Source organism: Bubalus kerabau, chromosome 9 (assembly GCF_029407905.1).
Source record: "Bubalus kerabau isolate K-KA32 ecotype Philippines breed swamp buffalo chromosome 9, PCC_UOA_SB_1v2, whole genome shotgun sequence".
Lineage (NCBI taxonomy): Eukaryota > Metazoa > Chordata > Mammalia > Artiodactyla > Bovidae > Bubalus > Bubalus kerabau.
In genome coordinates this window covers 102,015,984-102,038,142 of record NC_073632.1, presented here as the reverse complement: position 1 = coordinate 102,038,142, position 22,159 = coordinate 102,015,984, and the positions used below count along the sequence as shown (strand labels likewise).

Here is a 22,159-nt window from a genome sequence, read left to right as displayed (position 1 = left end):
CTCTGGCTGCCTGAAGTTTGGTAATTGATAATGAAGAATGTTCTCTTCATCTCAAAGTTGATTTTGGTTTGTTCAGCCCACTGTTCTGTTATTATGAAATGTTTACTGGCAATCATAAAAAAATGACTAGAAGCCTCCCTTTTGAAGACGCTACATTCAGAGATTTTGACATCAATGATTCTCTCAAGTGCAAGTTTGAGTTGGACTATAAAGAAAGCTGAGCACCGAAGAATTGATGCTTTTCAACTGTGGTGTTGGAGAAGACTCGAGAGTCCCTTAGACAGCAAGGAGATCCAACGAGCCCATTCTAAAGGAAATCAGTCCTGAATATTCATTGGAAGGACCGATGCTGAAGCTGAAATTCCAACACTTTTGCCACCTGATGCGAAGAACTGACTCATCTGAAAAGACCCTGATCTGGCAAAGATTGAAGGTGGGAGGAGAAGGGGACGACAGAGGACGAGATGGTTGGATGGCATCACCAACTCAATGGACGTGAGTTTGAGTAAGCTCCGGGAGATGGTGATGGACAGGGTGGCCTGACATGCTGCAGTCCATGGGGTCACAAAGAGTTGGACACGATTAAGTGACTGGACTGAACTGAACTGAAGTGCAGGGTGTTAAGAAAGCCACAGGGGGCAGCACTGGGCCCCAAACCTGTCTTTCCTGGAGCAACAGGTGACCCCGGACCTTTGTGGATGCTGGCACCTGTGGCTTCTAACCAGCCTCTAATAAGCCATAACTGGTGCACAGTTCCCTTGTCTGGTAAAAATGGGATCCGTTGAACCTTGTGAAAGAAAAAATGAGTTACCACTGATGTTCCCCATAGAAAGAAAAAAGTGCCCCGTTCTAACTGCATGATATTCAAGATCTTTGTTTTAAGAAAGTTTATCTTGAGATCATAATACCATTCAAGATCTCCAATGACTTATAAAGGGGACTATTCTTTGTCAGTGACACGAGTTCCCAGCCTCATACCAAGACACGCCCTGCATGTGTACAAGCCATAAGGGAGAGCGAGCTGACACAGGAATGGGTCTCCTTGGAGGTACGGGAATCTCGTAAACAGGGAGCAAACCAGCATGACAGGTACTGAGGAGCCAATTAGTAGCCGGAAACGAGCTGACCCGTGTACCGTTTTGGGAGGGAACAACCAAGAGGGCACAAATCTCATGCATATTCAGACTTTTTAGACCCTAACAGGCCATTCTTAAGACTTCTTAGACCCTAATGGACCATTCTTAGACTTCTTACACCCCAGTGAACCATGCTTAGACTTCTTAGACTCTAGTGGATCAGTCTGTTGGCTGAAAAACAGAGTTTGAGTCCTGAGATACGCATTTCATATGCTTTACTACAGCAACACTAAAAGCCTCTAAGGAGGAATGCACTTATCCAGGGCTGCGGTGTCAGGAAACATATCAATACTACAAAGTTACTTAATTTGTTTGGGTGAAACACTATTCAAAATTAGGGGCAGCTGAGCACAACTATAGTTCTTTATGTCTGTCCCACCTGCTCAAAGAAGCAGGAGAGGCAGGATCCAGCAAGTTCCTCCCGGTAGGTTTTTAACAGTCAAAACCATTCCAGTAAGAGTTAACAAGGGACAAAATCTTATGTGTGCTCAATCATGTCTGACTCTTTGTGACTCCATGAACTGTAGTCTGTCAGGCTCCTCTTGCCCATGGAATTTTTCAGGCAAGAAAAATTCCCACTGGAGTGGGCTGCCATTCATATTCCAGGAGATCTTCCCAATCCAGGGATTGAATTCGTGTCTCTTGCATCTCCTGCAATGGGAGGCAGATTCTTTACCAATGGCATCACCTTACGGTTGGGTATTTTAATCTGTACAATGGAAATGGAGCTCAAAATAAGAATGAAGGTCAAGATCGGGACAGCCGCAGGGAGTTGCTCCCACAGCCTCGCTGCTACCAGCTGAGAGGTGCTCTGAGCTGTCAGAGAATCCAGCCTCCTCTCCACCTATGACCTTCACATAGTCACCCGCGACACCTCCCCTGCCCCAGACTGGATCACATCTTCTTCATCACTTATAAACTCTTCCTGTTGCCTTCAGTCCAAAACTCTGTTGAGGTTATGAGATTTCAGGCTGGCAACCACTTGACACTTCTGGGTTTCAGCCTGAGAGCCCTGCAGGTTGGGGCTGAGGCCAGCAGTACTACCTGACATATTAGCGATCACTCAACAGCCGCACATGAACAACTCTGAATAGCTGGGACTGACAGGGCTCTATTGCTGAATTTTTCAAGGGTGGACTGCAGTGCTGATTCCAGATATGCTAATCTGTTTGTCTGGTGTAAGTATGTGGTATGTGGAGGCAGAGATGTCATGAAGCCCATGAGGTCAGACACGAAGCCAAGTTGCCTGGATGAGTGAAGAGGGGCATGAGCTCCACCGACGGGAGAGCCATCTGGTTAGTAAGAGCCCAATCCAATACACATGCCACTGTGAGCTCGCTTAGGCAGCAAGGATGGCACCCTGTAAGAGGTTCAGACTGGGACACGGACAGGAGACCTTCTGAGAAAGCAGGTCTAGGTATGGAGGGGAGCTTGGAATATCAGAGTATCAGGAAGCTACTGTTATCTGAGAGGATACTCAGAGATAGAAAATGAGACAAAAGATTGCCTAAGCCTGAGTTAAGGTATCAGGTCTATTTAAACATCAGTCTCTCCGAATTCTACGTAGTGTCCCCAGATCTGGTCCAGGTTTGTCTTCAGCCAGTGTCTACAAGGTACAAAGCACAGGTCATCTGAGCTGGGGCTTGTCCTGTCTCCTCCCTCTGTGTTTTTCATTAGGGCTCTTCAGCTGCAAGAATTTCTAACGGAGGCCCCAGAACTGTGCTGGTCCCCACACCAGGACCCCCCAGTTTACAACAATAAACAGGCTCCCAAGCCTCACTGATGTGAGACTGGGGTGAGGGTGTGTGTTTTTATTTAAAAATCTCTCTAGATAATATCCAGTCATTTAAGGAACTTCACAGACTCTAATCTATTAAAAGGTTTGCTGAACATTTCATACTTTGATTCCTTGGGTCTCATTAAACTTTAATGAGATCTTGGTCTTTTAAAAACTGTGTTTTACTATTTTTTTTTTAATTTGAAGATTAATAAATGTAGTTTATGGCTGCCATAGTTATTCCGAAACTGAAAGATTTGTTTGAAATCATAATCTTAAAATACCAACATAGTAATATTCATTCAAATTCTGAATTTTGAAAGAAAAAAGGAGCTAAAAATGAAAGCATGTTTAAGTGTTAAAGCAAAGGCTTATATTTAATTGCAAAAATTAAAACTCTATTTAAGTCTTTGAAATCTTTTTGCTTTGTCTTTCAATAACATGGCTTTTCAGATCATAGCTATTACTTTAAAACCTAATTGGCCAAAATCCAAAGGGCTAAATTCTTAGTTAACACAAATCACTCAGAGCTCTTCAAGCCCAATATAGCTGGGGCCTGACACACATACGTTTCTTCCCCTTCTCTTTGACACATTAATGCACTATCTCCATTACTATGTTTCCACATCAGTGGCTCCTTGCCCATCAGCAGAACTGCATCACACTGGCTTCAAGGAAATAATAGAGAAAAAGTGCCTTGCTGGCAAATAGCAACAGGGAAAATGAATGATAAATACACCTCACTAAAGAATAGTTGCTGGAAGGTGTGTGCATGTGCGTGTGTGCACATGCACAGAAGACAGACATAAGCGCCTACGGAGGCCCACGAGGACACACCAAGCCGCCTGGGTGTGTGTGTGTGCCATTTCCAAGCAGAGAAACCACTGCTGAGACTCGCACAGAACAGTCAGCCGTGCCAACACCAATAGTTAGGTTGCTACTGATCCAGCTACCAAGACTTAATGAAATTTATTCACCTGGTTAAAGAGTGGCTAAGACTGAAGAACAGTATTAATTAAAATCTCTAATCTCCTACTTTACTAAAAGCAAAAGCATTTAAATTTCAGTTATCTGATCTTTCAGTATGACTTAAGAAAGAATTAAAATGTAGGTCTCCAGATTCAGGGTTGTGATATCCAGAATAACAATTCCTTCTAGACAGGAGAAATGAGACTTTTCAAACTGACTCATTTTTGCTCCCTTTTTAAAACAAAACAAAACAAAACTAAGCAGTCTGCGAGTTTTCCTCCATCTGATATTCAGTTAGTCCACTGGGGAGTTTCTCAGGGACAGAAAAGGATGACAGATATGGCTTGTAACAGCATCATGAAAATGTATGCATTCGTAAAAATGTCAACTTCTGTTTCTATTCTTGCATGGCTCAGAATTCTTCAACAGCTACACTCCAGTCTCAAGAATAAATGCAAAATGTTAAAGTGTAATTGGCAGCAATCAAAGGGTGAAAAGGATAGAAATTCAAGCCCAACTGTGTGCCACCAAGTAAACTGTCACTCCATCTCATGAAGTATGTGGCTCCAGAAACAAACTCCCTGTGACACGCAGGGAGTCTGTGTGGGGAGCAGCAGAGCACTGCTTTCCTTCCAGGCACAACAGAGCCTCTGATGAAGACAAGTAGTCCACACCTCGACACATAAAGCTGGGTCACCAGTAAGACACTGATGAATATCTGCTTTCTAATAGTAGATCTGCCTTTGGATATAACAGAGAACTAAAATAAAGAGAGCTTTTTTTTTTTTTTTTTTTAAAAGAATATCTAAAGAGACAGTACTAAGTAGCAGGAAGAGCAGCAGGCCCAGGAAACTGGCCCTGGGGTCTGCTTTGCCCTTCCTGTAACTAAATAACCATGGCAGTAATGTTGTAGGTCTTGGTTTCCTTCATCATAAAACTGAGGGGTACAGACTGGATGACATCTAAAGTCCTTCCAGCTCTAAAATTCTGTTACTGTACAAGTGAATCTCTATATCCTCTTGGAATCAATTCTGATGAAAATATTACTACTCTAAAGTTCTGTGCCAGGACTTTGACACAGACCATCTCAAGACACTAGAGACTTGATTAAGGTTGAGCTACAGGAGGTGCTCTGGCTGGCTGACTTCAAGGAATAAAAATCTACCATGGCCTAAAGATCTAGGGCTTGCCAGGCCTTCTGTAAATTCACTGAAGTCATGCATATTCCTTGGAGCTCATTTCTAAGGAAAAAAAAAAAAGTCTGGATAATGCTGAAATATCCAAATTCACACATCAGCTGTACTGAGCAAAAATGTCAGTTGTTGGACAATACCAGGTGGGTGGCACCTAGAAGGAATGAATGAAAGTAAAACACACTAAATGACTGAGGAAAATTGATTTCACATGTGTGTATATGTGTGCTAAGCACAGAGGTCAATTATTCAACAAATGTGAAGGACTATGTTACAGCTTGGGATTCATGGACATGCTTCTTTACAAGCAGTAAGTCAACATCTTTCCTAAACTGCTGGCCAACTTGGGCTCGCCGGCGCTTTGACAATGTCTCAGAATTCTTCCAAAGTGATGCTACACACTGCCGTCAGAATTGGAATGGATATGAACGTCATCTGCCAGCTCTGACTAGGCTTTTAGTATGACAACTCGTATTTCCTACTGTCTGCTTCTCATGGCTTCAAAAGAACAGAACAGTATCTAGAAATGTTTTAAAACTGAGTAAAAAGTATATCAAGTGTGTATGGGGGCGGGTAGCCTGGACAGATATTACATACAAACTGTTCATTTCAACTTACTGGCTAGTACTATGCAGCTAATCTAGTAACTGAACAGTAAGATTCATAACATTCTATTGTAAATTGTCTGAAAATCAGAATGAGGGAGTCCTTCACTAAAAAGGTGACAAAAATTGATTCATCCATATGTTCCTTAACTTATTCAGTGTCACTCTTAAGAAAGGAAATAGTAAAACTAGTTAAATCTGTTTTTTTTCCCTCTAAACTATCTTATATCCAACTAGTTGAGAAACTCTAAAGCATAATTGCCATAATCCTTCATTTTTGCAGTTAGCTTTCTGTCTCTAAATGCACACACATACACACTCTCTCTCTCTCATGCTCACTCCCTCCCTTCATCACTAATCTGTCTTTCTCAGATTCCCTCATAGGCTCTAGGCCCTTCGGGATTCTGACTTGAGAAAGAAGACATTATAACAAATTCTGAATACTATGTTTTTGAAAGATTTGAGCTATTTCTTCCCTAAAATCTGGCATTTAGCGAACTGCTTTTTCAAGTTGCCAACCTAACTTTAACCTCACAGAGCTATATCCATGAGGAAAGAAAACAAAAGCAAAAACACAATTTGCTGTGAGGAGGTGTTAGGTAAAGCAAAAACAATGCTGAAAATCAAATTTCCTAACCACCAGCGCTGAAACATGTACTACACATGCTTTCTCACATTCAAGCTTCTGCTTTAAAAAAAAGGGAGGGCACAACAGGTTACAGGTTATTGCAAAGGAAGGAAGATTTAAAATAGAAATAAAACTTTCTTTTTCAGAAAGAATAGTGTAAACACAAATGGCAAAATTCAGAGCTAATAGGAATGGGGCTGCAAGGATGAGCCTTTGCCAAGTGGGTTTCATACAATTTACAGACTCACGCCAACATCTTTCTTTTCCTTATTTTTAATTAAGGAGGAGGTGCTGAATTCTGAGGAAGCTATCTGGATGCTGCTGGCTGAAATGCAGATCTGATCTTCTCGTGCTGGTTGGCGAACATTGATTTTCTGCCCCAGTGGAAGAGATTTTACTCTGATGCATGCCATTTAAATTCATTTTACACAGCTGCTTAATGTGGCTTGGCAAGGCCCAGCCAAACTAGCTTTGTGGGTCTAAATAGGACTCCTGAGTTGGTAAAGGACATAGCCTATGGATTAGCAGCTGATGATAAATGCTTTTCTCCCCTCTTATCTTCCTACCAACTCAGGAAGTGAGCTTGAATGTAGCACAAGAAAGGAAAAAAGACGAAAGGCAATTTCTCCAAAATAAGTGTTTACCTCATTCCATACTTATTTCAATTTTAGGATTATGTTTACAGACGTCTTTATTTGTTGTGACAATTAGGACCATGTTTACAGGATCTAGAACTTTCAGTGGCAAAATTATCATTTGCACTTGTTGCCTAATAGATGTATAGAATATAAAGCTATTAAAAAGCTGCGTCATACATTCATAATGAGTAGTGAAACACAATTATGTAAGTTCAGTCTTTAAACAAAGTTAGTTGATTGTTCCCTGTTTTTTATTTTACAAAAATGTTTTATCTTTCTACTGAAAGCAGCTCCTGAACACAAATCAATCTACACGAGATAATCTTATCATTACTATATGTTAAATAAGATCACTAACAATATTTTTGCTTAAACACACAATAATAATATACTTTAAGATTATTTACTAACCTAAAGACAGTGACAGCCTGATATTACAGTTTTGTAGCAGGAAAGAAGAGAGATACTTTTTGTTGCTGTATGTAATTCCTGTGTTGAAACTGATAATAACATGGCAACACTGTGTTTGGGGAAAAAAATCCTGTGTTGGATTATTTGGTTTTATTTTCCCGGTGACTTTGATATTCTAATCCTCCTTGGGAGAAGGAAAGAATAGAAATCTTTGATACAGATGTTTGCTCAGTGATGTCACTAGACCCTCCCAAGTCCTATTAATAACCTCAGCCCTGCCTCCTGCGTGGGGCTCTCGTCAATGAGCCTGCTGCTCTCTGAATTCAGGGGGTGTGTGGGAGCAGGTCGCTGTTGTGGCAGGAATGACACTAACATGGTCATGATACAGTGCTGCACAACACACCTAGACAACACGACAACAACGGTGGGGGACATGACGCCAGAGCAGGTGACTTCATTACTTTTACACGGATAAAAGTTTTTGTTTCCCTCTCAGGCATGAAGGAAAGAAGCCATGCCGAAGCCATGCAGAGACAGAATCGGGGGGTGGGTGGGTGGGTGGGTGGGACAACATGCAGGTCTCTACCAAACTACCACAGTACTGCCGGGGAGAATGAAAAAACGAAACAGAACAAAACAAACAAAAACCCAAAACAAACAAAAATAAAAGACAACCCCCTCTGAGATGGATCTTCTCTTAGGTCTTTCACGCTCCTGCTTTGGGTGTTCCTTTTGCAGCCAGATGGCATGTTCATTAACAGTTTAAACAAATGCCCAGGTCCCGCAGCAAGTCAGGGTGTGTGGCTACCTACCCGTACTGGTCAGGCTGGTGCATCATGGGAGCCTGAGAGTTGCCATAGTTGGGGTGCTGGGAAGAAAACATGGGGCGTCCGCCAGCCCCAGACTGGCTGGGATAAGCAGGCGACCTAATGTATGGTGGCCTAAAGTAGAACAGAAGAACAGCTTCTTTGGATTTGTTCTGTAGACAAGTATGAATCCCCCTGTCCATTACGTTATCTCCACACCAAGGTGTGGTGGCTTATAGAGGGTGGCCTGATACTCCATATTAGAGATCTGATGGGCGGAACATGAAGGCAAGACTTTGGAATGGTCTATTGATTAGAAAAAGAAACTGAAAATGCTTGGATGTATACTTGTATATTAATTTATATAAAATTATATATAAACTGATTCAGAAAGGGAACACAGCAAAGCTTTTTCATCAAACAACTATGTCTTAATCTCTACAGTTATTGTCTTCCCAGCTCACTACTCAAGGCTTCATGTCATATGCAATCAAATATTTTCTCCTTAAAAAGGAAATAACTTGTGTATTTTTTAAGTTGTGACAATGGACAATTCATTTAAACCTAAATTAGAACTTCAACTGGATGGGCCCAACCAGTCCTCACAGACAGGTATATTAAAATGTTCTCTCTGCAGCCTGCATAAGTTCAGTTCAGAGGTATGGTGCTGGGGTTCAGAAGATTCTAAGTCACTGTAACATGGGTAAGAGTGAGAGAGGTGGGGGGAAGGGGTAAGAGAGAGAACCTAACTTTCATTTTGATTCCTCAAAGGAAATTTATTATTTTGTAGAGCAAATAGTGAGACTGGAAGGGTCCCTAACATTCTCAAATAGCAGCTTCAGAGGAAAAGTAACAAAAGGATACATTTACACACACACACACACACACACACACACAAGCTCTTATTCCACCTTGACAAAATGAGAATCTTCTATTTTTCCTCCTGAAGATACCATATTGTTCAGTCGCTCAGTCATGTCTGACTCTGCGACCCTATGGACTGCATATATTTCAGTGTCCTTTGTTTTAAACATCTTAACATATGTTAAACAAAATTGAAACATTTTTTTCATTTGAGTCTTTTAAAACATAGTCACTTTGCCTCATGAACTTTTAATTCAATTATTTTAAAACAGGTCAAGTATTTACTTCAAGACTTTTTTCAGGATTAAAAACAAGTAAATAATTGAGGCTAAAGCCTTGCTCTATCAACTTAAACGTTCAGAAATACAATCATTATTTTGCTAACTGCCTTTTGGTTTGGACAGAGAGAGACATATGCCCAGAAAAATAAAAGTACAACATAAGAACATGAAGCAATAAATCTCACACGTATACATTTAGACAAACACACACAATACACATATGTGCACATACAAAGTTCCTATTTCATAAGGATTTCTACAGTGAGGTTAAAAACAAAAAAGGGAGGCATTCTTTTTGAATGTTTAGATTTGGGCCAGTTTCTAGGCTTTACACCCTCCTGCCTAAGCTTCACTGTGTTAAATGGAGCCACAGAGGCACCCTGCACCACTGGCTTTGGGTGGCTAGGTGCAGTGACTCTTCTCAGCCATTTCAAATAACCTCCTGTAACTGACGGATTCCTTCCTCCATGTCTTGTAGAACACAGTCTATCATTTACTTCTCTGGCCTCTCTGATAGAGAACATGTAACACAAAAGGGGAGGCCAAGCACAGTGGCCCTCTGCTGCTCTCCACCCCCACTGACGGGATGACCAATTCTGGCTCCGCGCGCGCGCGTGTGCACATGTCTGTGCAGACTGCCCGCCCGACGGCATACCTGCTTTGCGCCGAGTTCGCAGCGGCCTGCATCACTGCAGCAGCTGCCTCCTGTGCCTTACGGTTCACGGTTGGCATTGGTGGCCCCATTCCTGGCCCCCCCTGCTGAGACATGCCAGGAGAACTGGGGGTCATGCTGCTCATGTTTCCAGGAAATGGTCTGTTCTGCATGCCTGCGGATGGCACTCGTCCCAGGGGCACGGCACCACATGGCTGGCTTGGCCCTTGTCCATGCATCTGGCTGTTGGCATTGACGCCCATGCTGGGCCCTGGGCCGCTGTAGCTTGCACTGGGCACCCCACTGTATGTTGGGGGTCTGGAGTAGTTACCTAAACAAAAATCAAACACAAATTAGAGCCTTGTTCTTAATATCTGAACTTGTGAAAACATTCACTGGAAGTACTTTTGGTCCAACGATGTGATCAACACAGAATATTAGTCATTATCCTCATTAACCCTTCCCCTTTGGTGCTGATGAGGTTGGATGTCTCAAAACACATGATCTCTGTACATTCCAAAGGCAAAGAGCCACACAGGACACTGAAACATGGAGAGAAATCCAGGCTGACCTCTGAAACCATCTCTGCACAGATACAGACGGAGTGCTGAGTGGTGCTTCAGCTCATTCAACACCTCATGCTATTATCAAAATTCAAGCAAAATAATTATTTTAGCCCCCAGTCCCTAGGTGTACTCCAATCTGAGATTGCACCAGTACATCACTGCTGCTGCTGCTAAGTGGCTTCAGTCGTGTCCGACTCTGTGCCACCCCATAGACAGCAGCCCACCAGGCTCCCCCGTCCCTGGGATTCTCCAGGCAAGAACACAGGAGTGGGTTGCCATTTCCTTCTTCAATGCATGAAAGTGAAAAGTGAAAGTGAAGTCGCTCAGTCGTGTCAGACTCTTCACAACCCCATGGACTGCAGCCTACCAGGCTCCTCCGTCCATGGGATTTGCGAGGCAAGAGTACTCGAGTGGGGTGCCATTGCCTTCTCCACTATCACATGACAATAAAGTGTTCAGAAGGTGTAAGGAAACATGCACATATGATCAAAATTAGCCTTCAAAACCCCACAGGAGGGGTCATGTGGAAACCTACAATTAGTCCAACCCAGTCGGCATTTCTCTGGTGTCTAGAGACATTTTTTCTTTTTGGCTTGAGCACCAGATAAAGTGGTTGGGTTGTACCCGGCACCATGTCTTATAAGTAAGTTTTAAGCACAAGCATGGCACTCAGCAAAGCAGGGTGGTGGCACTACAGGAAGCAGGCGGGGTCTGAGACTGAGATAAACGTCTGCAATGTCACCCCCCATCTCTGCTCACATGGGGCACATCCTCCTGGAGTAGATGGCCTGGACTAGTTCAATAGTTTTGTTTTCTCTCTCCTTCCACACCTTTTATTTTGGTTGAGGGTACATAAATTACAGTCAAGTAAATTGAAGGCATGTATAATGCCACTTAGATAACAATAACTGCTGAACCACACACACTATGTGTGAGATATCAGGTTAAGTGTTTTGCACCTATGATTTCATTCATTCCTCCAATAACTATATGAAATATGGACACGACCATGACCGTATTGACAAAAGAAGAAAATCAAGAGCTAGTAGGTTAGGATTCAAGCTCAAGCCAAATGATTATGGAACCAATGTAATTAACCAATAAAATATGCTACCTCCCAATAAGTGACTGTGGAAATGAAACATATGTAAAAGGAGAAGGGTTTGGAGAGTATGGATTAGTGTTTCTCCATCTGTCCTTACCACTTCCTGGAAGAATCTCATCTACATAACGTAACTGTTCTAGGCACAAGGGATGTAAGGTTAAATACAATGCAATTCCTATACTCAAGTTCACAGCATAAGAGTGTGAGTGTGAGAGTGTGTGTGTGTGTGTGTGTGTGTGTGTATACACAAGGTGAAGCAGCAGGGGAAAGACAAAAAAAAATACAAAAGCAAAAACAGAAAAGATAATGCACTGTAAAACGTGTAAGAGAAAGAAGAGTAAGTCCTTGTAGGGTAGGGATACAGGGGGTCATCTGTGGAGGGGGGCGGCGCTGAGTGAAGGTCTTTGAAAAACCATGTTGGGTCTTGACCCAAGAATCCGTGTGGGGCAGGCTCTGGGATCTGGGAGAACTGGGGCTGAGTGAAAACTCTGTGAATATACCAACCATGGATCTTAGGTAAGTTGTTTTAATTTTTCTTGGTTTCATTCTCTTTCTTTTAAAAAAGAGGATCCTCTTTATTTCGGTCTACTTGAAGAGTTGCTGTTAGGATTAAATGATGTAATATGTGTAAAGTGTCTCAAATACGGGTACAGAAGTGGTTGGTGGGATGAGAATAACGCAGAAGAGGACAGAGAGCCCCTGTGGGTGAGGCAGTGAACAACAGCGCTGACAGCAAGAGCGAACTTGAGAGCAAGGCGCCGCTGAGCTGGCGCGACTGTGGGGGGCGGTGGGGGGGGCGCTCACCAGGCCTCCCAGCCTGGAGCGTATTCTGAAGGTGAGGAGGGGCTTCTTCAGCTTTTTCCAGCAGAAACTGGGTTAGATCAGCAACAACAATAAAAGCCAGCAATTCATGTTTCCTGTGTGCTAACCTCAGCTCCAAGTTCTTTGCATTACCTCCTCTCATCCTTATGTCAAACTTAAGAGAGCCCAGTCACTGGCGTCCTCACTTCAGGGAGGAGGAGCCTGAGGCGATATGCAGAGTGACCTGACCCAAGGTCATGTGGCTAACAGGCCTCAAAGCCGTGGTCTGAATACCCTATTCCGCTAGCTGCACCCAAATGGCCTCTCAAATACTTAACAGAAAACCGCACCGACTTTACAGCATGGTCCCAATCGTGAAAGCAGGTTTTCTTAAGGGCACCTACAAATCTGTAAGAAGCCCAGAGTTTTCAACAGTGACTGATGTCAGCTCTTTGTTAGGTGCTGCCCGTGGACTCTCTCACATGGCTGTCCATGAAGTGTATTACTCGCTGAAGAGTATTTTAGGCTTTGTGGGCTGGATGATCTCTGTCAAAACTAAACCGCCATTGCCGCCTTGATGTGGCCAGAGGTGACACACACATAAATCAGAGCATCTGTGTTCCAATAAAACTTTATTTACAAACACAGTGGCTGGCCAGAGTGGCCACAGGCTGCTGAGCCCTGTGACAGACCAGTCTTGGGACAAGCTCCTTAAGAAAGTGCTCCATCAGCACAGAAAGTGACCTGTTAAAGGTGGCAGCTACTTTCCCCTGGGTATTCCTGGAAGTCCAAGGGCTGGAGAGGAACAACAGAGCAAGGCACTGGCCATCTGAGGAGATGGAATGGGCAGGAAAGTCAAAGGGAGAAGGGACAGCAGAACTTCAATACAAATCACATCAGGTGCCCCTGAGTTGCATGCAAGTCAGTGTTTTACAGCAGCACCTCAACTATAAACCGTATTTTCAAGAAGATACCCTGCCACTGCAGAAATAATCAACCTGATATTGTTTGTAAGTAAACACTGGTGATTCAGATGGTAAAGAATCTATCTGGAGACCTGGGTTAGATCCCTGGGTTGGGAAAATCCCCTGGAGAACAGAATGGCAACCCACTCCAGTATTCTTGCCTGGAGAATTCCATGGACAGAGGAGCCTGGTGGGTCCACGGGGTCGCAAAGAGTCGGACATGACTGAGCCACTTACATAACACAAAAGGTAAACAAACATTCACTGTTTATCAATTTTTAAGTTCTTTATAAAAAGTTCTGAGGCTGCTCTGAAGCTGCTCATGTGTCCCACGGGACCACATGGAAGATTCCCATCTACTTTCCCATGGCACCATCTCAGAGGAAAGGGCGCCTTATGCTCACACTGGATGGGGGTGGGTCACAGAGCAGTAGACAAGATGCTGTGTTCCCCTCTTCCTGTGCTTTCCCAGAGCACAGTCCTCAGAACTCTGCTCTGTGGCAGGATGAAGGCTTACCCCTCGCCACCCTGTCCTCTCTCAGCCCTTCCCTCCAGACTGTCTGATAACATCAGTGAGATACAGTGCTCTTCCCTGGCTCTTGCTTTTATTAAAAATAAACTCATTTGTAGCTTGAACGCAAATGAAATTAATCCACATATTCTTCCTGTTCCTCTGTAGCTAGTTTCCACTCTCCCTCCCTCAACACTTGGTAAGTAACTTATTTGGTAAGAAACTTTATTCAGTGAAAACATATGTACCCTTTGCTTTCGAAGGAAATGCAATGACACTTTTAATCTTGTTTCAGAAAACAAGCATTTACATGGTTATTGCAGACTAAGCCCATAATGCACTTGATATAAGAGGAAGGTCCTTGGTTTTGCTAAATCCTGCTTAACAGTTGAAGCAGAATGCTGCTCATACTTGGAACAGAGAAATATTGTCCCTCTGGGTTCCTGCACCTTGGGTTTAACTGCCAATCAGGGGCTGTATTTTAGTAACCACAAAGGAAAACACCTGAGATGTTCAGTACCCCTGTCCCCGTCTTCTATCTTTCTCATTCATTTTATGTGATAAGAAGAGAAGAGCTCTGTTTCAGTAGCATTGCTCAGTTCCACAGCTGGTCTTCATTGCACAGCAGGAAGCGTTCTGCAATCCGGGAGAATATGCATCAGAGCACAACCACCACACACACCCACACGCATGCGTGCACTCGTGCTTAGAAAGGCCCATTGAAAGCTGGGCTCCTAGTCTTATTTTCCCTCAATCAGTTGGGCTGATTTCACAAACTGGCACTCAAAAGCACATGTCAAGAGAGTATGTTCTAATTATAGAGGCCTCTGTTTGGTGGAAGAAATACAAAGTTCCCTTTCCTTCTCCTTGAAACTTAAAAGACTTTCCTCATTAAACTCACATGCCTGGATAAAAATGGTTTCTAAAGGCTTTAAACGGCTTAAGAGGCAGCAACAGACAAAGCACAGGCTATAGAAACTGGATTTGATACTGGGTTCTGACACTTTCTAGGGGAACGACCTTGGACAACTTATTTAACCTCTTGGAACATGAGTTTTGACAGATAAAGTAACAATATTAACAGGCAATAGGCAGAAAGTGACTAGTACAGTGCCAAGCATAGAATTACCTAATAAATTATAGCTATCACCATGATCATCAACAATAATATTATCAATAATCACTAATACAATCTTTTTTCCATAATCTTTTAAAAATGTGTAGGAGTAAAAAATGATTCACACCCCCCTCACTTTGCCTACTCAATAATGTATCTTTCTCCCCAAAATAAATAAAAACCAAATATGTAAGCCAAGCAAAATATGAGAGGAAAAGCCAGGAATGAGGAGTGCAATCTTATTTCCATGTTTCTCTAATAGATTAGTAATTTGTTGGCACTGGCTCTGACAGAAAACAGATGGGTCCAGCATTAAGCACAATGAAGGCAGCAGATGCTAGGCCAGCCCACCTCAGCTGGACAGGCCTTGCAGCCAAGTCCAAGAGCCCACAGTTTTCAAGTGGGTTCATCTTGGCACACCAGCTTTGGAAAATTGGTCACCAAATGAATTCAGATTTTAACTTACCGGGAGCTGTATTCAAGCACCAGATAACGGAAGCAGGAGCTACACTCTATTCACACCCCCAGCATTATTTTAGGAGGATCACAAATAATTCTATACCTGACTCCGCAATTTTAAAATTTGCTAGTTAATATTAATATTCCAAGGTTACGGCTTCTATGGAATTATTAAATGTTTCCACTTATTTTGCTTCTTGGTTTCAACCATCCAACAATGACTTAGGAACAAGTACTGCATGCAAGGTCCTATATTATTTCCCTTTGCTGTGGAGGGTAAAATGGTGCACAAATCACAGAACAGACACTTGAGAAAAATGAATAATTAGCTATATATTATGATGAACACATTTGTGAATTAGGTTTAAATCAGCACTTTTTATGGTTATCTACTACACACATTTACTACTACATCTGTCATGTTTATTGAGGTAGAATTTCTATGCATTAGCATGCATACATGCCCTATGACCACCAGCACAGCTAAGACATGGCGAGGATATTTCTATCAGGACAAAGAGTTGCCGTCTGGTGGTCAATCTTGTCCCCAGCCCTGGCAGCCACTGGTCTGATTTCTGTTCCTACAGTGTTGCTTTCCCCAGGATGTCATGTAAAGTGACTCATACAATACCCCATGGGTCTAGCTCCTTTCACTCGGTATTGTGCTTCTGAAATTCACCCATAATGCTGTGCATATCAGGAGTTTGCTCCCTTCTGCTGCCGAGCAGTATTCCATTTTCTGGGGACATGTGGGCTGTCCCTGTTTCTGGCAATCGTGACTGAAGCTGCTGACATTTGCACACAGGTCTCCCAGTGGATATGTTTCATCTCTCTTGGTAAACTCTAGGGATGACTGCTACTTTGTACATTAAGTGCATTTTTAACTTTGTAAGAAACTCTACTACGATACATATGAGAGTTCCAAGTGCTCTACTGTACATCCTTGATATTGCAAATTTTTAAAAAATATCAGCCATTCCAGTAGCTGTGTTGTGGATACTGTTGTGGCTTTAATTTTCATTTTCCTAATGACAAATGATTTTGAGAGCATTTTTCATCTAAATAAGATATTTGCTGTGTAAAAAAGTTGTATTTCAAAAATCTTCTTCCAATGCTACTTTTCTAATCAGAATGATCACATGGTGCTATGCTTTCAGGCACAGATTTAGGACAGAAACTGAGTAGCTAAGAAGACCACAGATTCAACATGAAAGTGCACTTACCCCAAGTTGCAGTAAACCCTACTATTTGTGAAAATTGAGATAATTTATCTTTTGAACTGATAGATGAGGCACCACATTTTTTCCCAGGTCAACATGCATTTTAAAAAGTATTCGAAATGCAAAAGCAATACAGTATTATATAAAGCTTGTAAAAGAAATGGAAAGATTCATTACCTTACAGTATGACTTGAATGTTTCACTTTTGGTAGCTTTCTCCCATTATGTTATAAAAATTAACTCCTTTAAAATGTAATTATACAGTGATGCAAGCTCAATACAGAAAATATAAAAGCACAGAGAGAAATAGACAACAACAATCCTTAGTGCCGTCTCCCAAAGATAATTCTTAAGCATTGAGTAGTCAACCTAAGAAGCATCAAGCATCAAAGCAGCATCAAGAGGGAGCACTGGATCTGAATCTCTGGAATACTGTCTCCATCCATTCAGGAAATAGTTTTTAAGAGCCTCTTTTGTGCCCGCTCCGTGCTCATTGCTGATGATGCAGTAGTGAGCAAAGGCAGAGAGCTTCCACTCTGGTGGCAGGAGATAGGTCAATAGATAAATCTAGACCATGCCATGCAGTGCCAAGCAGGGAGAGCTTGGACAGTGTGGAAAGGGCAGGCTCCCCTGAGAGGGTGACTGAGGAGAGGTGCCGTGGAGAGGGAGCTGTGTGGCATGTCGGCGCCTCTCCACCACCACCATCAAGGCTGACATACACCCAGGCCCAGGAACATATGGGCAAGTCGGATGCTGGTTCTGACTTCAGAGCAAGGAGAGAAGAGAGGAGCACAGGTTCTCAAGGAGCAGGGGCATAAACGTTTGCCTGTGTGTGACCTTCACAAAGACACTGGTCACCACGATGTTCAGTTTCCTCATCTGCACAAAGGGTATAATATAAAACTCTCTATCTCCTGTGGTTGCTGTGGGGAAAAAATATCCACAGTAACTATTGTTGGACGCTAACAATGATTAGAATCTGTCGAGGAACAGACAGAAGCTGCTCCAATGTTAATAAGATAACTTTCCACTAGCAAAATTCTTTTTTACTGTATATTGTATCATGAGTCTCCTTTTACTTTCAATATGCACAGATATTCAAATCTATTTCAGAGTAAAGCATAAGAAAAAGTAACTACTGACCTAAAAAAATGTAAAATTATCTTAATTCAGTAGCCAAATTCGGCATAAAACAGTAAAAGCCCTATGGTAAGGAAGGAAGGGTTCTCAGAGTCACTGTGGTCACAGGTGCCTGAGCACCTGCGTCCTCCCTGGGCTCAGAGCTGCTGCGCCCTGTGCACACCCGCGGATGGCGGGGGAACAGCGCTCCCTGCAGGGAGGGCTCTGATCTGCTTCACCTGACGGCAGGTGCAGGAAGCCTTCAGAAAGGACCGGTGGTGCCAACGCTTACAGAATTGAACACTAGTCATTTCTTTTAAAACAAGCAATTAAAAAAATGGCAGAGCTGTGAGCCTCAGGAAAAGGCAGCTTGCTGAGACGTAAGTCAAGCAGCCTGTCCACATCCTGCGTTTCTACACCGCCATCAACTGTTCTGATCCAGGCCGGCGGTCCAAGTTCACAGGATGACCGCGAGGGGAGGGGACACTGGCACCCCAGGTGCTGTTGATTTTAATAAGTAAAGTGAAATAATTATCTTCACACTAGTCAAAATTCATGTTGCTGTATGTTTTTTCTTTCTTACTGTGAAGTTGATTTGTACTTTAAATTTTCCTTACTTCTTGCCTAATTCTCAGGTTTTTGTCAAGTCAAAATGATTATCAGTCGGCTAAGAAAAATTCAAGCTTAAACCTTATAACTTGAAGGCTAAATTTGAGCATCAAAAGATGAGGCCATTAATCACCTTTGGTTATAATATGATCTGCTACAATTTGTTTTTTCCTACTATGAGCAAGATAAAGATTTAGAAATTTTTGAACAAAGCCTTACAGACTATGGAATTAATACTTATCCCTAGCACTGTCCATTTAACGAAAAAATCAAGTTAACGTAACAGGATGAAGTAAATGATCAAGAGCACTGTAACCTGTTTCAGGAGAGAAATGAGTGAAACTGATGCAGGACTGACCTGCACACAAACCAGCCTCTGGAAAGCCAAAGAACAAGATCTCCAATTAGCAGCACTGTCCACGGGGGTGGGGGGAGGGAATAAATCCATGTGGCAGACACATCTCACTTCTGTAGAAGAGAGGCTGAATTCAGCTTAATTTAAGAGCAAGAGTGGGGACTAAAATTGTGGGTTGTGGTGACCCCAAGGCTGCCATGGCCTAAAAGGCTCTCTGCAGTAGCTGGTGGGCTGCCAACTGGTTGACATTTATATGTTCTTCCTCTTGACTTGAAACACTTGTAAGATTATTAATGTGCAATTCACTATTTTGGAGCTGCATTCATTTCAACTAGGTATCATTTAAAGTTTGCCATTGCCGACTTTTAATGAATGAAGGAGAAGGAAGAGTTCCACTGGGATCTGATTTATTTTAGAGGGAATTTCTAAACCCTTCTGAAAAGCACCTCTGACAAAGTACTTTAGGAATAAAGGCTAGTCAGATTCATCTTCTTCTAAGCTCCCTGCTTCCTAAGACAACTATACAAATTAAGGCATAAAACCAAGGCTGAGTTGGTGTGCAATGTCTATAGCTGTACATGGGGGCCCCAGACACTCACACAGGGAGTGACACCTAGCGGGGAATCATGGCTCAGAACTCCTATCAGCTGCCCAAGAAAATACTCTTAATTCCTTCCACAACTAAGGCTAGGCCCTCACTTTTTGCAATTAGTGACAAATATGCTAAAAATATCTGTGGACAGTCTGTGACAGACACTGTTCCTAGAGAACATACGAACAAGAAAGTGTCTGTCCTTAGGAAATAGAAAGGCTATGAAGATGAAATGGATTTCGGCTCCCTTTTCCACATACAAATTCATTTATTAATAATTAACACAGCAATTAAAGAATTCCTTTTTATTTATTACAGCCAAGTCTCTCTGGCCCTCTCTACTTGCAAACACTTTGTAAGGGGAGTTATTTTATATGTGTCTGCTTGAAGGTAGAAAAGCACTATTTCATAAAATACACTGCAATTAAACATTTTTGCACATTTAGACTGGCTTCATCCCATCTGTATATTTAATAATTTATAGTATTAATATACATTAAAAAATTTCCTCTTAATAGGAATCTGTTTCTTAATCTCTAGTATTTTTTGTGTATCTCAAGCCTATATTCCCCAAAGCTTCTTGAAGGCTCATAGTCTGTCTTCTGTCTCTCCAGCAGCTCACTGAAGGAACCAGCAGGAAGGAGTGTATCTAAGTCATGCAAAATGACACAGCAGGCACTCTGTGAGTGGCCTCTGAAGTCTTTCTCGGTTTGAACCCTGGCTCTGCACTGACCAGCTGTGGGACTGTGGGTAAATTACTTAACCTCCTCATTTGCAAAATGGGATGACATTACAGGTTTCCTGTTAATGAAGAAAAATGGGAAAGTATACCTGAATTTGAATCCCAGTATGACCACTGTGTACCCTGGGCAAAGGTGTTTATGAGGTGCATGCTTCAGTTTCTTCGTCTATCAAGTGGAATAATAGTGGTACCTATAACATGGCATGTTGTGAGGATTAAATGAATTAATATATGAAAAACACCAAGTCCAGGACTCAGTAGTGTTTAATAAATGTTGGCTGCTGTTACTAATAATTTTGAAGAAGCTATTCCTGACAACAAAAAGGTTTAGCAAAAAGAGACTGTAAAGTATCTTCCCCCGAGATCTCTTAAAAACATTAACACAGAAGAAAGCCATCTAGCTAGAAACAGAGAAGATATAACGACAACTCTGTGGATCTCTGCACAACTGATTCTTTCCAGACATCAAAACCTGTAACAAAGATGGAAGCTGAATATTCTACTAATAATTTGAGTAGTTAATCAAGAGAAAGAAAAAAAAATACTTCATTTGGGTCTCTGTTTAAAAGGATCAATCAAGAGAGAAAGGTAAAGGTAAGAATATTTCTTGGATTGAGTAATACAAGTTATAATTGTCATTTCCTGTCATTTGTTCGGTGAGGACAGGGGGAATACAAGGAGGAAAGCAAACAATTCTGATTTGAACCGAGAGCACCAGAAAATGGATTTTTCAGTCCACGCTTCGGGAGCCAGTCAAGAAGCCCAGGGGGTGGGGGGAGCACAGAGTATGCCGGAGATGCCACCTGGAAGAACACTGCCTAGGGCGCAAAGTTAGAACATGCCACATGTGGAAACTGTCAGCCTTAGTTTAAACTGTCCAACCTAAACTTAGTATTCATACCTCAAAAAATTCCCAAACAACAACCATCTTGACTATATATCCAAACTGTTGTGCAGTGGATCCAGTGGGCCACATTAATGTAAAAAGGTGCTGGAGTCAAAGCAAAATTTAGACTCAGAACATTAGAATTAGAAGCAACTTTCAAGGTAACACAATCTAATTTTCTCATTTTCTATAGAAAAAGTAAACCCCGGAGAGTAAGCAATTTTCCAAAGGCATACAAGGTTGGGTGAGAACTCTCACAGGAGCAGTGCTATTAAATTAAGAATCTTACTATTCAACGATTCCAGAAAACTGAGGGTTTTATTCAGAGGATAAACCCATTTTATGGAAATTACCTTCTGTGTTATTAGCTAACTCCTAAAGTATGAGCGCTTTATTAGCCATTCACACAAGACTCATCAGATAGTCCAAGGCTCTGCCTTCCCACCTTCCCTTATTTGAGAGCAGCAGAGGGTAAGATTGCAAGAGTATTTCAGAGTAGAGTGGCCAGTTTTCAAGATTATATACATGAAACCCTTGGAATGGCATTGGTAAGTCCCAGGCCCTAGCCACCCCTAACTCTGAGAATAAGGCCCTGGCCTTGTCTCCAGTTACATTCTAAGTAAAAGTTCACATATTCTGTGCGTGTCACAACTTATAAGCTGCTTTCCCAATTTTCACTATAGTTTTTGTCCTTTCCAGATCGTCAAAGTCCCCCCAGTTTTGAAGATGCCCACTGAGTGGCACAGAGGGCAAGCAGGCACTCTCGCAGCTGAGTTGGCACGTCCTGCCCTAGCTCAGCAACAAACTGCTACATGTCACAACTATCTTGGCTGATGGGGAACTAGGCAGACCCTGGCTGTCAACCAGGACCTTAAATTCCTAGAGCTTTTATAGGAATTAATAACACAGAATCTACTGATGGCATGGCAGGTAGGGAATCAAGTCAAACCCACGTTTATATCACTCTCACTACATGCTCATGGACAGAGGCAGAAAGGGCCATGGGAAACATTTGTTTTGGGTGTTCTAATACAGTTTCCCAACAACACAAATAGTTGGAATACAAAATAACAGGGCAACATAAGGTGAGGTGATGGTGCTACACTGATAGTACTGAGGGTGTTTAAAATCCTTCAGAAAGAGATCTTCAGA

General features: G+C 42.3%; 1 protein-coding gene across 3 annotated transcripts in view; it reads right to left on the bottom strand.

Moving 5' to 3' along the window:
• Positions 1-22,159, bottom strand: part of ARID1B (AT-rich interaction domain 1B) — a 435,546-nt gene that overhangs the window by 56,698 nt on the left and 356,689 nt on the right. For 2 of the 3 annotated variants that reach the window (XM_055536065.1, XM_055536067.1), the window contains 2 exons: positions 9,964-10,291; positions 8,170-8,298 (listed from right to left, as the gene is read on the bottom strand). In XM_055536065.1, coding sequence (XP_055392040.1) covers positions 8,170-8,298; positions 9,964-10,291 — 457 coding nt within the window. The remainder of the gene's footprint in view (positions 1-8,169; positions 8,299-9,963; positions 10,292-22,159) is intronic. The other variant, XM_055536066.1, reaches the window with a different exon arrangement.